The sequence below is a fragment of the Gopherus evgoodei genome, chromosome 19 (assembly GCF_007399415.2).
Source record: "Gopherus evgoodei ecotype Sinaloan lineage chromosome 19, rGopEvg1_v1.p, whole genome shotgun sequence".
Lineage (NCBI taxonomy): Eukaryota > Metazoa > Chordata > Testudines > Testudinidae > Gopherus > Gopherus evgoodei.
The window spans coordinates 12,732,502-12,748,345 of NC_044340.1; the positions used below are offsets into that span (position 1 = coordinate 12,732,502).

General features: G+C 46.4%; 1 protein-coding gene across 1 annotated transcript; it reads left to right on the forward strand.

The window, feature by feature from the left end:
• Positions 1-1,063: 1,063 nt before the first annotated feature.
• Positions 1,064-14,902, forward strand: LOC115637405 (multiple epidermal growth factor-like domains protein 6). Its single transcript, XM_030538652.1, has 13 exons — positions 1,064-1,107; positions 2,756-2,947; positions 4,175-4,312; positions 5,632-5,814; positions 5,922-6,116; positions 7,417-7,565; positions 9,758-9,968; positions 10,059-10,260; positions 10,400-10,540; positions 11,413-11,595; positions 12,484-12,555; positions 13,990-14,116; positions 14,743-14,902. The coding sequence occupies exons 2-13, from the start codon at positions 2,831-2,833 to the stop codon at positions 14,900-14,902; spliced, it is 1,878 nt and encodes a 625-aa protein (XP_030394512.1). The 5' UTR covers positions 1,064-1,107; positions 2,756-2,830.
• Positions 14,903-15,844: the final 942 nt, after the last annotated feature.

Consider the following 15,844-nt stretch of genomic DNA (forward strand, 5'->3'; position numbering starts at 1 on the left):
TGGTAAGTAGATACTAAGCAGAGTATGGGGAATTTAGCTCATTTTTGTGTTTAGTAACTATCAGCATACAGAGCATCATTTTTTCCCCACATTTGTTCATTGTTTACTCAGCCAGTGTTTTGCACCAATATATTTCAGCCTGCAGGTTGATAGCAAACTGTGCTCTCTGAGTATTTGATATTTGAAACTCAAGCTGTTTGGACTGGCACATAGGTCACATGGTATTTTCCATCCCTTGATTGCATCAGCATCAAATTTAGAATCAAGCTTCTGGTGCAAATACTCATGATTCCAAATTCAAAACTGCTTGCAAAGTTTCTGCAATATCTGCCATGTCAGTGGTTATACCTGCTGGTGTTCACTGAAGTGTTGGTTAGATATGGGTGGGGAAGCACCTTTCCATTCTCTCTCACTTAGAGAGAAGGATTAGTATTAGAATCTCCATCACCTCCTCATCTTTGGGAAAGGTACACGGACAAGCACCCAGTTCCCCTGTCCTGCTGGAACCTACAGTACCAGGCTGGGAAATGGCCGAGTGGAAGACTGCCCCGCCTGCCCCATGGGATCCTACTGCACAGATGGGACCTCCAAGCCAACTCTATGCCCAGTGTAAGTATATTGTGTGTTGTGAAAAAGGGACCTTGAGACCAACGTGCTGACCCATTTGAACAGGGCCTAAAGTGTTACTGAGGTGGGACCTCAGAACTTGTTCCTATCCCAGTGTAGTAATATGTGTGTACATCATAAGAGTGTGCGAGTGGAGTGCTCCATCTTAACTTGCATGTTTCCAGAGGTCAAGGCTTGTGTGAGTTCCATCACGGGTGGGATGTTTCCTACCAGCTCTGGACACAGTGAGTTTGCTCTGTCTCAGTTTCCTCCTGTGGTATCTCCCCTGTATTATATCCAAGGAAAGAGCAACACCCAGCCTGCACCAAATTTCCTGCCGTGGGTGACTCTGCCTCCTCCCCTCTATCCTTATTCAGAGGAACTTACCGCAAGGAGCAAGGAGGAAAGGTGGCTGAAGACTGCATCCCCTGCCCTGGAGGATACCACTGCCCTGAGCTTGGCACTGTGGCTCCCCAAGCGTGTGGTGCTGGCAGCTTTTCAGTAAGTGGCAATTGTTTCATGCTAATTGCTGTGCAGCACAAGAATTGAAGGGTGGCAGGGAAGGAAGCTCAAACCATGGACCAAAATGGTCCCTTCCCCTTGGGTTCCAAGGCTGGGTCTGCAATGAGCTTTTTCTTAACTTTCTCACCCTGGCATTGACAGTGGAAGTAGCAAAAGTGGGAGCCGTAGTGTAGACAAGGCACTGGCAGTACTACTGTTCTGTCATCTAAGCATGCTGAGAGCTGGTGTAGATGATATGTTGGTAGAAATGCCTGTGGCCTGTCTATCAATAGTGGAGCTGCACTGGTAGGAATGAAATGATGGGAAATGTTAAGTTAAATACAGACAAGACCTCACAGTAGAGTCTATTTGACTGTGGAGTTGTTTCTTACAGAAAGCAATGGAGAAGCATTGTCACCGTTGTTGTTCTTTTAAAAACTGACCCAAAGAAAGGCCTGGAGAGTATACTATAGGAAATGATCCTGCAGGTTCAGGGTTCTGAGTCTCTGCACAGATCAGTCCTAACCCTAATTTCTATGATTATGAATGCAAGTTAAAGAAACAGCTGTAACCACAATCCAATTGCCATGGAAATGTCCATTGTGTTAATAGGTTCTGGTTTCATTTGTTTTCTCCCCGCTGGCTGCTCACAGTTTTATAGATGTTTGTAATTTGAATGGGTTTTTTCCCCTTCAATGTCAGCTAATTACTGCAGAGGAATGATGGGAGCAGGCTCCTCTGTTCAGCCCCAGCTCCTGGGGGATTGCAATGGAATCAAATGTTCATTTAACTGTGGAAAGTAAAACAATGGGTCAGATTCACAGAAGGGGACAATGGGTGAGATAGCTGTTCTGACAAACAAAGCTGGGTCTATTCCTTATTTGTCTGTCACTAAGCTGTAATGAATAATTCTAGTGATAATTACCAAATTTCCATATTGATGGGAAACCGGCATGTCATCGCTATCAAACTGCCCTACTATCTCTACCCGAGCCAACTTTCTATTGCGGCAGAGATTTGGTAATCATTGCTGGAACTATTCATTAAGATCAGAGGGGAGATAAATGATGAATGGGGACTTATGTATGACAGACAGACCCAGATTATCCCTCCGTTGTGCCTTCCAATCCAGTGTGACATGGAGAGGCTGCGGGGAACAGGGGATTCCTGTGTTCTTCTCTTTTCCTATTGTACTGATGAAAGCTGTTGGATTGACAGAGCTGGGGAGCAAAGTCCTTTATCCACAGATAAGACATGGGCAATGGCAGGGGGAGCTTCCCAGTTGAGAGGCTCAGTCTTTCATGCTTCCACAGTTAATAAATTGAATTACATGTTTTTTGTCTATAGAGGTATGTTTTGTGAGACCTTAAAACTGGAGTTCCTCTATTTTCTTTGCGAGTATTAAAGATGCCATGATACTTTCTGTAAGAATAGGGTTTTGTCATAGTGTCCTGAGGCTTGAGTGATTCCACCCAGCTACAGTGGTTTTGGGGCAATTTGTTTACCTATGTGCAATACTCCACCCCAGAGTTAGCTGCATTCCTATGCAAAGTATTTTGTGCCTGGGCTGGACATAACTTTCAAAATGCTTTGGGGTCCCTTTGTGCTGTGAAAATGTAAATTGTATCATGTGTCCTCTATCCTGTAGGACCCAGGCTCTGCCTCCTGCTTGTCCTGTCTCGTTGGACATTACTGTGCTGATGAAATCACCAGCAGGGAGGCCATGCTGCTTGCTATGGTTTGCCCTGCAGGCCTGTTGTGCCCCGAAGGACAGGCAGTCGCTCCAGATCCCAATGGAAATGCCTGCCCAAGAGGATACTACTGTCCCCGGGGTGACATTGTAAGGGGATCAATTTGGTTATTGTTGTCCACCATTCTCTCATCTTCTGGGCTTTGCTTTTGGGAAGCTAGAATGGAGTCTGTCTTGCTGCTGGAGTCCTTACCAGCTCTAGGCTGTTTGATCTTTTTTCTCTGGTTTCCATAATTTCCTGGTGTTCAGAGAGCTTGGTGTTTGCTGCATGTATAAAGTTGTGCCATAATGTTGGGCCTCTTTACTTTTCTCTCTGACTTCTTTCTTACCTTCCCAGCTGTATCTTTAAGGATGTTTTTAGTAGTTTGGTTTTTCTTGTTGGAAATTGCATTCAGTTTATATTAAGGTTTTTATATTATCTACATGTAATTAATACACATTTCCTCCTTACTGTTATTCGTACCCCATCCACATTTATCATTTCTACCATGCTGCCTACAGAGAACTGATTTAAGATGTATGTTTTATAAAATAAAAATATGTTGTTTCCCTTCTTTTTAACTTTCTCTGTCTACTTGTCCATCTACCTGGGAGCTACTCAGGGTAGGGACTATTCTTTTTTAGATGTCTCTAGAGAACCCATCACATTGTGGGTGCTGCTGCCACTAGATAATTTTAATTTAATAATAATAATAATAATAAAAAAGAGACAAAGAGACGGTTCCTGCTACAAGGAGCATGTGTCTGGATAAGAATTCTAGAATCTAGAGCAAGGTCTATGCGGTTGCCTTTCACCGTACCTTCTGTTAGCCAGAAATGGAATTAGTGCTCTTGAAACACGTAGCACCTCTGTTACGAAACAATCTGCAGAATGGAAAGATTGGAGAATCCCAGCTCCAGAAGAAGGCAAAAGGATTCCCAAGAGCCTTAACAGTGTCTGTTAGGAACTGAGGGGACGGGCAGGAAAATACCTTCCTGAACCACTGGATTGTGCATGTGAGCACCAATCTCCTTAGTGAAGCATCTAAACCCATAGCTGGGTACAGTGTGTAGCTGCACCTATGATAAATGGAGGCACCTTGACAGATCATCACAAAGTTGAGTGTAGATCTGTGGCTGCTAAATGTTGACGCCTCCCTCTGCTCTCCCCAATATCATCTTTGCTGCCTCCACATCTGGCTTCCAATATCCTTTCCCATATGTTTGTTCCCAGACCCAAGTGGGACTCTTTTGTGTGTTCTGCAGTAGGAGGTTTTGCATTGTGGGATGCAAGAGTGATAACACTACGTTAAAGAGCCATCTGTGTTTCATTTCCAGGACTCTCATGCTAGACCTTGCCCTAATGGAACCTATAGTGAGCAGAAGGGTCTGGGCAGAGTGGATGAATGCTTGCTATGTCCTGCAGGGAAGTACTGCTACAGGGAATGGAGAGAGCCCCGAGGAATTCCCCATCCAGTGAGTGCTCTCAGACCTAAGAGCCCTTCTACAGTGACTCTGGTGATGGAGCCTTCTCAGTAATAGTTAGCATGTTGCTTGTCTATCCAGTGCTCCTGCCTTACGATGCTCTGATGAAATACAGCCCATGAAAGGTACTCCCAGGTTTTGGGAGCTGTCATTTTGGTAATCCTGTCTCCAAAGACCTGGGACTCCCACATCAATAAGAGGTGTAAAGAAGAAATGTGTGGTAAAAATAATTAGATTAGAGGTTCAGCGGCATGAGGGGAGCCAAACTTTCATCTGAGAGAGAGAAGTTTGTCATTGCCGTGTTACCCTTCCCTGCTCAGTGGGGGTAAGTCTATACTGTAGCTAGGAGCATGCTTCCCACCTGCTTGAGCTAGCTCATTAAAAATCATTGGGTAGCCTGCAGTAGCATGGGCAATAGCTTGGGCTAGTCGCCTGAGTACAAACCCACCCAGGTCCCTGGATTCATTCTCAGGCAGCTAACCTAAGCCTCTGCCCATACTACCTCCCGGGGGGCTAGCATGTCTCCTACCTGCCTGAGAAGCATGCTCCCAGCTACAATGTAGATGTTCTCTGAGGGAAGAGTCTCAGCCGCCAGAACTCTGTAGGCATCTCAAGGGCCCAGTCATTCCACACTGTTGCAGGAGTGAGCCAGAGGGTCCTTTAACCTGAGATCAGGAGACAAAATGAGGCTGATATTCTGCAGTTAGGTTCTCTTGTCTATTGCATCCACTCTTGTCTTTGCACCTTCATTCACCTTGCCCTTTGCTCATGCAACAACCTCCCTCTTTCCAGCCATCAAGCCATCTTCTCTTTGTACCTCAACCACACCCCTTTTTTCTCCCATCCCCTCCATCAATGATCTCCTACACCTCTTTCTGCTCTCTTTCAGCTCCCACGCGTCTTCCTTTAACAGCTTATATTGTGAGATATGGACTGTCTTTTCTAACTGGGCTTTGTACAGCACCGAGCACATTGTCAGCACTCAACAAAATGAACAAGAATAAATAAACAAAGAGAGCTGGTGGATGTTTTTCAAAATTTGAGATTTTATTGACTTTTTTCATCAAAAATTTGACTAATTCCCCCCCCCCCCCAAAAAAAAAAAACAGGGCAAATTTTAATTTAAAAAATGTTATAGGATTTTCTTTTTCTTTTGCCTTTTCTGTCCAACTCCAATAATAATAGAAGTTTCCAATTCTGGCCAAAGCTCAAGCCACTCCTTATTGTAGCTGAACTGATTCACCCATCCCATTTCGAAACAACAAGGGCAGCCCCAGGACTGACGATCCCTTTTGTCTTTTGTTTCCCAGACTGGAGACTGCCCCCCAGGATACATGTGCCCCCCAGGGACTGGATTCCCCTTCTCTTTTCCCTGTCTGCCTGGCTTCTACTGGGATAGTTCTGCTGTGGAAGGAAGAAATACTTGCAAACCGTGTCCTGCAGGGTACTATTGTGACTCTCCTGCCATGACACAGCCCAAAACTTGCCCAGCTGTAAGTTGTTCTGCAGTGGTTTTGTAATAAAAGGGGATGCAGATAGGCCAAGTCTGGATTTATTGAAAGAGCTTTTAGCCTTGTGAGAACCTGGCTTTGTTTTGCAGGGTTCTTACTGTGCCAGAGGTAGCTCCCGTCCTGAGCCCTGCCCGGAGGGCACATATGGTAGCAGAAAGGAGCTGGCTGTGCTACTGGACTGCAGCCCGTGTGGAGGTGGGTTCTACTGTGCTGGCCAAGGACAGACAGGCCCCAGTGGCCTCTGCGAGGCTGGGTTCCACTGCCGGGGAAGAGCAGTGACACCAGTAAGTTGTATGTTAAGTTCTTCTTCGCTCAAAGTCGGGCTCCTCTGTCATCTCTTTCATTGGCCCAGGAGGGAAGGACTCCGAGGGTAAGCCTACACTGCAGCTGGAATCAAGTTTCCCAGCCCGTATAAACAGACTTGCACTAGGGGGATCAAGTTAGCGCCCTAGAAATAGCTGTGTGGATGTTGTGGCACTGGTCAGGGCTGGGCACAGATACCCAAGCTGAAGCCTGTCCTACCCCCAGGTCCAAGCTCAAGTGAACCCATGCTGCCAGTGCTGCAAGGTTGACACAGCTATTTTTAGCACACTAGCACAAGCCCTGTTAAAGCGAGTCTGTCTACCTGGCCTGGGAGGCTTGCTCCCAGATGCAGTTGAGATGTACCCCCGGAGCCTTAGCTCTGCAGCCCTTTGTGCTGAGCATTCTCCCCGCTGTGTGCTCATGGCTGTCTCTGTTGCCAGTGATGTCAATGGGAAATTTGCCTGTGACTTAGACGGACACAAGATCGAGTCCTATGATCTTGTTATCCCAGTCTCAGCACTTATAACTGAAAGGACAAGCTAAATAACAGGGGCTAGCCATATCATCAGCAGGTGTAAATTGGCATAGTTTCATTCAAGTTACCATCCCATGCAAAACTAATCAATTAAAAAAAATCCATGAATACAGTGAATTTTCTTCTCTCTGTTATTAATGAACGCTATCTATTATTAAAACTAGATATGGTCTTGAGCTGGAGAGGTAGGATCCAGATTAGAACATGGATCCAAACAGCCACAAACTTTGAGAAGTTTGAATTCTAGGTTCTGATTTAGTGGAGAAACCCAAGAGGCAAAATTAGGCCTCGGATTTACACTCAGGTCTGAACTTCTCCAGTGTTCAGAGCTGTGGACTCCCATGTGCCAATCTGGGCCTATCTGTCATTGAAAGTGACAAGATTTTCAGATCTACTTTCCTTTTCACCAGTAATGGTCTCTGTCAGTTTCCTGCATTGCTTTCAGCTTGGACATCAGAGAGATACTTATCATTATCACATTTCTTTATAGTCAGTTTCTCTTTCTAGCTCCCATGCACTAGCACAGTGCTGCAATATTTAGGTTGCACACATGGTAAGGGAGTGTTTACATGCAAACAAAAAATGATGTTGTGGGAATTTAAAAAAAAAAAGGAAAACGCTTCCATTGATGTAAGGTTCTGTATAGACTTGAGACTAAAACAGTGCAGCCCTTTAAATACTCATCTCATTTGATACAGTTACTTCTTTCTCTATTAATTGTTAAAGGATCTGTTTTCCAATTTCAGTTGCCCACAGATGGTGTGACAGGTGATATCTGCCCTGCTGGAGCGTACTGCCCACCTGGATCCCTCTCACCTACACCCTGTCCTCCGGGGACCTACAGTAATGTGAGTGGGTTGAGGAGCCTGAAGCAGTGCTTGGACTGCCCACCTGGGTAAGTTTCCCATTCTGCAGAAGAACATTGCTCAGTTTTATAAGGCTGAAGTGTGGTTGCTCTCCCGTTGCCATAAACCAGGCCATGTGATCATCAGGGGGACCTGCAGTGAGGAACATGCTTGGCTCATCACGTGCTTAAAGTTAGGCTTGCTGAATCTTAAGTGCAGAGTGCCATGACCTAGAGACCCTCCAACCAATTCATGCTAGTCCTTGTCAGGGGGATACCCTTAGTTGTTTAGACGGGGTGAGGGTATTCATCCCCTTGTTCAATGTGTGGCATTCCCATTGACAGCCATGGTTTCCAATGGCTGGAAGCTAAAGCTAGACAAATTCAGACTGAAAAAAGCATGCATCTTTATCAGTGAGAGGAATTAGCCATTGGAACCATTTACCCAGGATTGTGGTAGATTCTCCATTTTTCAATCAAAATGGGACATTTTTCTCAAAGCTCTGCTCTAGGAATTATTTTAGCAAGTTCTCTGGCCTGTGTTTTATAGGAGGGCGGATTCAATGATTGCAACGGCCCTCTTCTGGCCTTAGAGTCTAAGAGTCTGTTAAGCTTCATGGATGATTATGAAGGACAGTGTATGGCTCTAATAATAACCATAAGGGTTTCATCCTCTAGGACACACACAGCTGCTGTCAGATATTAGTGAGTAAGCATACATAAAATAGAGAATCGTCAGGCTGTGACACAGAGCAGCCGGTGGTGAGGAATGTAAACTTAAGGTGGATGCATCTGACCTTTGGATTGGTGCATCTCTGTATTCTAGTAAATGTTGTCAATAAAATCTGGTGTTTGGTGGCCCGTGCAATTTTATTTATAATTTATTATGAAAGGGACAACAAGTCTGAATAAAATATTAGCTCTCCCTCATCAAAACCCAAAGCTCAGAGTGAATCCAAACCTCCCCTCCACCCTGGTATTTTCCATTACTGCATTCCTGTGCACCCAGTTTCCAGCCAGTAAGATACAGGCCAATATAACAAAGAGGTATCTGATAATATTTGTGTTCCATCCAGGAATCTACCAGGAATCTCATGAGAATATCTCCCTTGTGTGCTTTTCCAACCCAGGCTTGTGGAGCTAGGAGTTTGAGGGTTGAGGCGGTGGGGGGAAGCATCTGAACTTTTGTGAGCTTATCTGATCTCTACTAAAAAGTTTAGGTTCACATTTTCCTAACATTTCCTAAGGGGAAGGAAGCTTTATTCTTCTCAGTATCAAACTGTGAAATATAAGACTTTACTGTCTTGATCAAAATAATTAAATTCTGGATGAAGGATGGCCTTTCCTGCATTATCCCTGCAAGATCCAAGAACATAGGGGATCTGTGAATCCTATGTGATTCCAACCAGTTAGTGGGGCATTTACTGTTTTAAGACAATGCTTTCCTGTGGCAAAAGGAAATGTTTCTACTTATGATGTGTGTTTTCCCAAACCAAGGCTGTACTGTGATGGGACAAACAGCCAAGCTCCCACTGGACCATGCAAACCTGGCTACTTCTGTACTGGAGCTGCCAAGACTGCCCTTCAGCATGTGGCCATGGAGGGGCATTATTCACTGGCCAGAGCTTTCAGACCAGAACCCTGCCCTCTTGGGAGTTTCCAGCCTGTAAGTGCAATGAACTAAGCTACTGACTATTCTGGGTCCATAGAAGCCTTCAGAATCTGAATCAGGGGGGCAGATACATGTGAGATGTTTGCACCAGACTAGTGAAAATCTGTTGGCTTCAGGTTTTCTCTCAAGCTTGATGCTCACCCAGCTGCAACAGACTAAATTCTGACTGTGTCTGGAGTGGAGTGGAAGAGGGACAGTATATCTTGCAGTCCAGGACGGGGATCTGTTCTGATGTCTTTAGATTGCTTTGTTAACCGTACACCTTTTGTTGCTATCCAGACACATGGTGTTATCCACAATAGCACGTGGGCCTGTGACACCTGTGACACCCTCCACATTGCTCACAACTTTCATTCTGAACAAGGGGGGCTCTGACACTCAGTTCCTGCTGTGTTCTTCCCCTAGGTCCTTGGTCAGTCTCTGTGTAGAGAGTGCCCAGAGGGGATGTTTTGCAATCAGACTGGCCTGGCTGAACCTGTGACTTGTCCCAAAGGGCATTACTGCCCAGCTCGAAGTATACTGCCTCTCCCATGTCCAGTGGTAAGAGCCAAGAGTGTTTCCTTCCATCTAGAAGTTCTTCCTTGGAGATTTCTTGCCCTCCGAGGGCTTCAATAGCTTTCTATGTGCAGGGCACTTACATGGACGTACTCGGTGCCGTGGGGACAGGATCCTGCAAACCCTGCATGGCAGGCATGTACTGCAGCATAGCTGGTCTGGCCATGCCTGAGGGACTGTGCCAACCAGGATTTTATTGTGCCCAAGGGTCCAACAGCACCTCACCCGTGAGTATTGGATAGGCTGATGAAGCCTGACCCTCTAACACACTGTGAAGTGCATCAGGTACAATATCCACCTTGTTTTCCTTGATTCAGGTTGGGCTTCCTTTTGGTGATCTTTGCCTAGCAGGCTATTACTGCCCTGCTGGCACAAAACACCCAAGTGAGATGCCATGCCCTGCTGGTACCTGGAACGAGAGGAGGGGAGCCCAGGATGCCAGCTGGTGTCTACCCTGTCCCCCTGGGTTCTTCTGCAATGTGGCAGGCCGGATTTCCCCTACAGGGCTTTGTGCACCAGGTGAGACATGTCAACAGCTTTTCCAACTACCAGCCAATTCATTCACACCATCACTATAATGGTTCTTATTTTCTGCTGAGTGCTCTCTCACTTCTGCAGCAAGACAGGCTGAGTGATTCCCTGTGTTGTCTGCTTTCAGGCTATTACTGCACAGGAGGGGCACGGACCCCAAGGCCAGTGGATGCTGTGACGGGGGATCTCTGTCCTGAAGGACACTTCTGCCTTGCAGGCTCAGCAGCACCCTCCCCCTGCCAAGATGGGGAATACAGCAATGCAACAGGTCAGGGTTTGGGGAGAGGGCTGCTTTGCTTAAGCTACCATCTAACTGGGATGGAACTAGAAATCCAGTTTGTACTCCACAGCTCCAGTGTTATTCTCCTGTTACCCTATTATGGTGCAATATGCCTACCAGAACAAATTACTTGCTGGCATAAGTGTGTGGAACACTATTTAAAGTCCTGTAGATCTGTGCCGCCAAGAAGTTAGCAGTGTGACAAGCATTAACCCTTACAGCATGGTTATAAATAACCCTGCAAGTCAAAGCAGGTTTCCACCTATTCTGATTGGAGTGGGTCAATCCCATGTCCTGCAAGCTGGGCTGAAAGACATGAAAATACAACCCCAAATATTTTCAGGGCTGTTGCACTGTCATACCATGAGGATGCTGCATCATGACAGGGAGACAACTGTTTCACTGTGTCCTGGGATGATGTGTCCCAGAGGACAATGTTCCATATGTGTCACTCCTACAGCAGCCCAAGTCCCAGAAGCACAGAAGCAGCTCTCGTTCTACAATAACAGAGCTGTTAGATTTTCAACCAGATTTCCTCATTGTTGTGCGTCCATCAAGTGGGCAGACCTGGAGGTGAGTAGAAATCCCCTTACAGTGGCCGTTGGCCTTTTGGGTAAGTACCCAGAAATGTAGATGCTTCTGCAAACTTCCTCAACCTGCAAACCAGGGCTGGAAAGCTTGCTAAAAGAAACTATCTCATGAGCTTTCCAGTATGTATAAAGACCAGTGAAGCCAAGAAAGCAAAGAAAATACCATTCCAGTGCTCCTATTTCAACCCTAGAACCAGGCAAGTAAGAGTCCTACAGAAGTGAGTCCATTCAGTGGTGCTTTTTCTTCCCCTTCCTGAACTGCCCTCTCAGGTCAAGACAAATGCTTCCCATGTCCAGCTGGGTTTCACTGTCAGCACGGCATAATGCACCATTGTCCACCTGGCTTTTACTGCCCCCAGAAGACTGGAATCAGCTTTTACCCTTGTCCAGCTGGGAGTTACAACCCATATCATGGAATCAGCCAGGCCGAGAGGTGCCAGCAATGCCCTGCAGGTAAGGATATCTCTTAGAGCAGTAGTTCTTCATCTCTCGCATCCTGCAGACCACTCTGTAAGAGAGCGATCACTCCATGTGCCACCTCTTTTCCCAAACCAGTGCTGCCAGCTGGGAGTTCAGAGGGGGAAACACCTCACCCCAAGATTTTTGCAGTTTCTCACAATTACATAGGCTGTAGCGCTGGTGGGGAAAGGCATGGGCTGACCATTTTTAAGCAGCAGTCTTGTACTGCTGCTGCATGACTGCAGCGCCATTCAAATTTGACCCGTCTGCCCCTTCATCACAGCCAGGCCAAATGGTGTTGCAATCTAGTGCACAGGGAGTCTCTTCCAGTACGGCAGAGTGCAGGGGAGTCTGCTGAAAACTCCACTGCTGAAGGTACCAGCTCAGGCATTGTGTTAGTAAGAGAGAGGGGAAACTCCACACCCGAGGGACAGTGGGGATCCCTGAAGGAAGAGGGTGGGGGGATGAGCAAGAACCGGAATAGGGTTCCTGCTGGGAGGGGCAGGGACTGGAATTCCCCCACCTCCCAAGAAATGTTTGAATTGGCGCCACTGTCCCAAACCCCTAATGAATTCATTTTACCTCCAGGAAACAAATGTAAAATAAACAATGATATAAAAATATACTTAAAAGCTATCTGTAGTGTCACCCTTGTGAACCAATATCTGATACTGCCCTGGAGGAGATAGGGATGCTCTAACATCCATGGTGTCTCACAGGAGCAAATTTTAAATTGGAAAGCTGCTTTACCAGTTGTGATGATGCTATGATGGGCTCTCTCACTGATTCATCCTCTCCCTGCTCAGAAGTGCACACTGTACTCTGATTTTCCCAGTGCTCTTTCCAGTTAAATGATACTCTCTCCCCTGTGTATTTCTCCAGGGATGTTTTGTGGAGAATGGGGATTATCCTCTCCGAGTGGCCCCTGCTGGCCAGGATTCTTCTGCACAGCAGGTACTTGACTTAGCATTCCCGAGGGCAAAGGGAGGAAGAGAATGGGGTCCTTATCTTCTCCATATTCCTTGAGCTCTTCTATTCTGTCTGTTTAATTTGTCCTGCCTTCTTCTGGAAAGCGAGGTTGCTGTCAGGTTGCTGAGGCATGAGGTAGGTATAGAAGCTTTGGACAGAGGATGGCAAAGTGGGCTGGTGTGTGAGGTTGGCATGTTAGCACTGTGATAGGAAGCTGGTGCAGTAGAATTAATATGAGGTGATGGCAGAGTGGCTTTGGAGCATGAGGTTGGCATGATGGTGTTGGCATGGTTGGTTGGCAGGACAAACAGTGTAATCTCTTAGATTATGAGTGCTTACTTGGCAGGCTTGGGCTAGAAACTATGTATCAACTCTTGGCAAGTGACAGAAATTATTTGCAAAGTATGGGAGGTTGATTCTGGTGCATGAGCAGATGCCTCAGACTCTTTGCGATGACACTCATAAAGAATCAGAACTCAGATTTCTCAGAGCCATGGGGTTGCAAGATGAGAGGGGAGCAGCAGCAGCTCTGGGCTTTGGCCAGAGCCAGTCCTTCTGTATAATACAAAACACTCCATAGGTTTTGTTTACCAAACCACATGGGTTTCTTTGTGCTGCCCATGTCCAGAATATTTGCTGTTTTTCTTAAAGCCCTCTGGTCCTGGATTCCTGTGATTTCATGAGAATTTCAGTGTTGATTTAGGAAAAAAAAGTAAGTTTCTAGTCCCCATGGTTGTAGAGCAAAGCCTGAAATGTGACCCAAGTACAATGGAAACAAATCAAATCAACCCAATTAAAAAAAAAATAAAATTCTCATGGTTTTTAAATGCGTGAACTAATTTTTTACTGTGTGAGGTTGTTAGGCCTGGCCACTCCTTAGATTAATATCTTTACCCGTGCGCTTTCTCTCTCGGGAGATTCTTATTAATATTTTATTGACACTCAGTCCAAGTCTAAGATTTTCCTCTGGATGGAGTCCAGTCCACATGGAATATTCAGAAACAAGCCTCCATCTGTGATGGTGGCATCTTAATGCAAGGAGAGCTTATGTTAAACACAGTACATACCTTTGTTTATGCCAGGAGTGGCCAAACTTACTGATCCTCTGAGCCACATTCAATAATCTTCAGAAGTTCAAGAGCCAGGCGCACATGCTTGGAGCTTCTGTTCTGCAGCAGGGTGGTGGAGCTCAGGGCTTCAGCCCCAAGTCCTGGCAGGCGCCTCCTGTGAGGATGAAGTCTCTAGACTCCATCCCTACTGGACAGAAGCCCCTAGCCCCACCACCCCGCCACAGGGCAGGAGTCCCTGTCTCCACTGTAGAAGTGCCAGTTTGGTCACCCTGGCCACAAGGGCGAAAGTGGCCAAAGGGTTGCAATGTTTGTCACTTGGGATTTGTTTTCCCTTTGTGTTTCAATACAGGAGCCAGTGTCCCAAACCCTGATGGAGCTACAAATACAAGCACTGGAGGCCCATGCCCACCTGGGCATTTTTGCCCAGCTGGTACCAGCATCCCATTTCCATGCCCTGTGGGCACATTCTCGAACAGGTGAACTCTTTGGCTGTGGTCATGCTGGCTTGAAAACAGAGGCTCTGTCTTTCTCCTGCTGTTCCCATGGGCAGGTGCACTATAGGCATTCTTTAACCTGCTTCTGTAGTCTCTCCTCTAGGTGGTTTTTCATATTTACTCTTTAAGCAGCAGAGTGTGGTGCTGTATGGTTCACCATGCAGGTGCTTTTGTATTGACTATGTAAGCCTCAGGCTTCCTTCAGTCCCCCACGAGTTGAGGCTTGTTTGCAGCGCTATTGCCAGCACATTGATAGTATACAGAATGAAACACAGGGAAAGTACTGAACCACACTGGGGACAGCACATGAATGAAAAAATGAATGGGCAAATGTACTGGATGTTGAGCGCTGGGCAGTGATGTGATTTGTGATATTGGAGGATAGGTTGTGGGACTGTGGTGGTGGTTAAGAAGAGGTGGAGCTATATCATGTTGTGATTTCTGGATCGAAGAAGTGTGATTTGTGTCCCTAGATTGATATAAAGAGCAAAGTGGCTCCTGTAAAGAGGAATATTTATCACAGCACGTGATGCTAGGTATTGGTGGCAAATGGGGTACATTAGCCTTAGCTGCCCTCGTTCCCAGCTATGCCACAATTGCCTCCCCAGACTCTACCTCTGGCTGGAGTCAAGCTGCACTGTGTGCCCGCCTGGCTATTACTGCAGCTCAACCGGTCTCACAGCTCCCTCAGGATCCTGCTTAGCCGGCTACTACTGCCTATCTGGAGCCTTCTCCTCATCCCCAGCAGGTGAGGATGTCACTGGGTGAAGGTACAATAAACATTAAGCCAGGGTGATTCTTTGTAAGTGGTGCCTTCACCTGCCTACAGCTTTCACTATCAGGCATTTGACTTTGCCTAAAGCATTGCCACCTGGCCACACTGGATCTAAACATACCTTGGGGAATAGGACCTGATTTCCCAGGATTCCCCCACCCCTCTAATCTCTCCCTCATTTGCTGACCTCATCCTCTGCATCTCCTTCATAGCTATTGTCTATTGTCTGCAGCCTACTCAGCTGCCGGATCCCTCCCACTAGCAGATGAACTATTCTTGTTCCTCTTATCTACTTAATGCCCTTTAAAATCTCACTTTGGCCAGTTCCTTACATAAGCCATGCCCATTGCCCTCTAGGGAGGAGTATTTGAAACAACACATGCACATGTGAAATGGGAAATCACATTCCGTTGGTCTACACTATCCCAATAGCTGCGTATGTTGGGCACTGCAGCAGAGTTAAGTTACAGGCTTCCACCAGTACTGGAGGTATCCCACTCTCCCCCTATCTTTGCCTTTATACTCCATGCAATCTGAGGAGAAATAATTTCTGAGGCCTAGAACCTCAACTCTCCCGATGGCTGTTCCATCTCCTTCCATGTTCTCCAAAGCTGGCTCAAGTGAGGCTAATGCATGAATACATTTTCATGGAAAAATGTAGAGAGGCTAAATGTTGGGTAAGACTTGGCTCAGTCTTGCCTGTGAAGTACATTATAAGGAAGGACTCTGTGCATGCTGCATTGATCATTCCCACAGCTCAGATACCCTGGAGAATGATGTCTGGTAATTTTCTAACCTGGCACTGCATCCTCTCAATCTCCCTCGTGGGATCAATGCCACAACAAGAGAGAAACATCCAGTGTCTGGTTGCAATCTCTTGCCTTTGTTCCCACTGCGTTTCACTTTCTTCCTCGCAGACATATGGCACAAAGGAG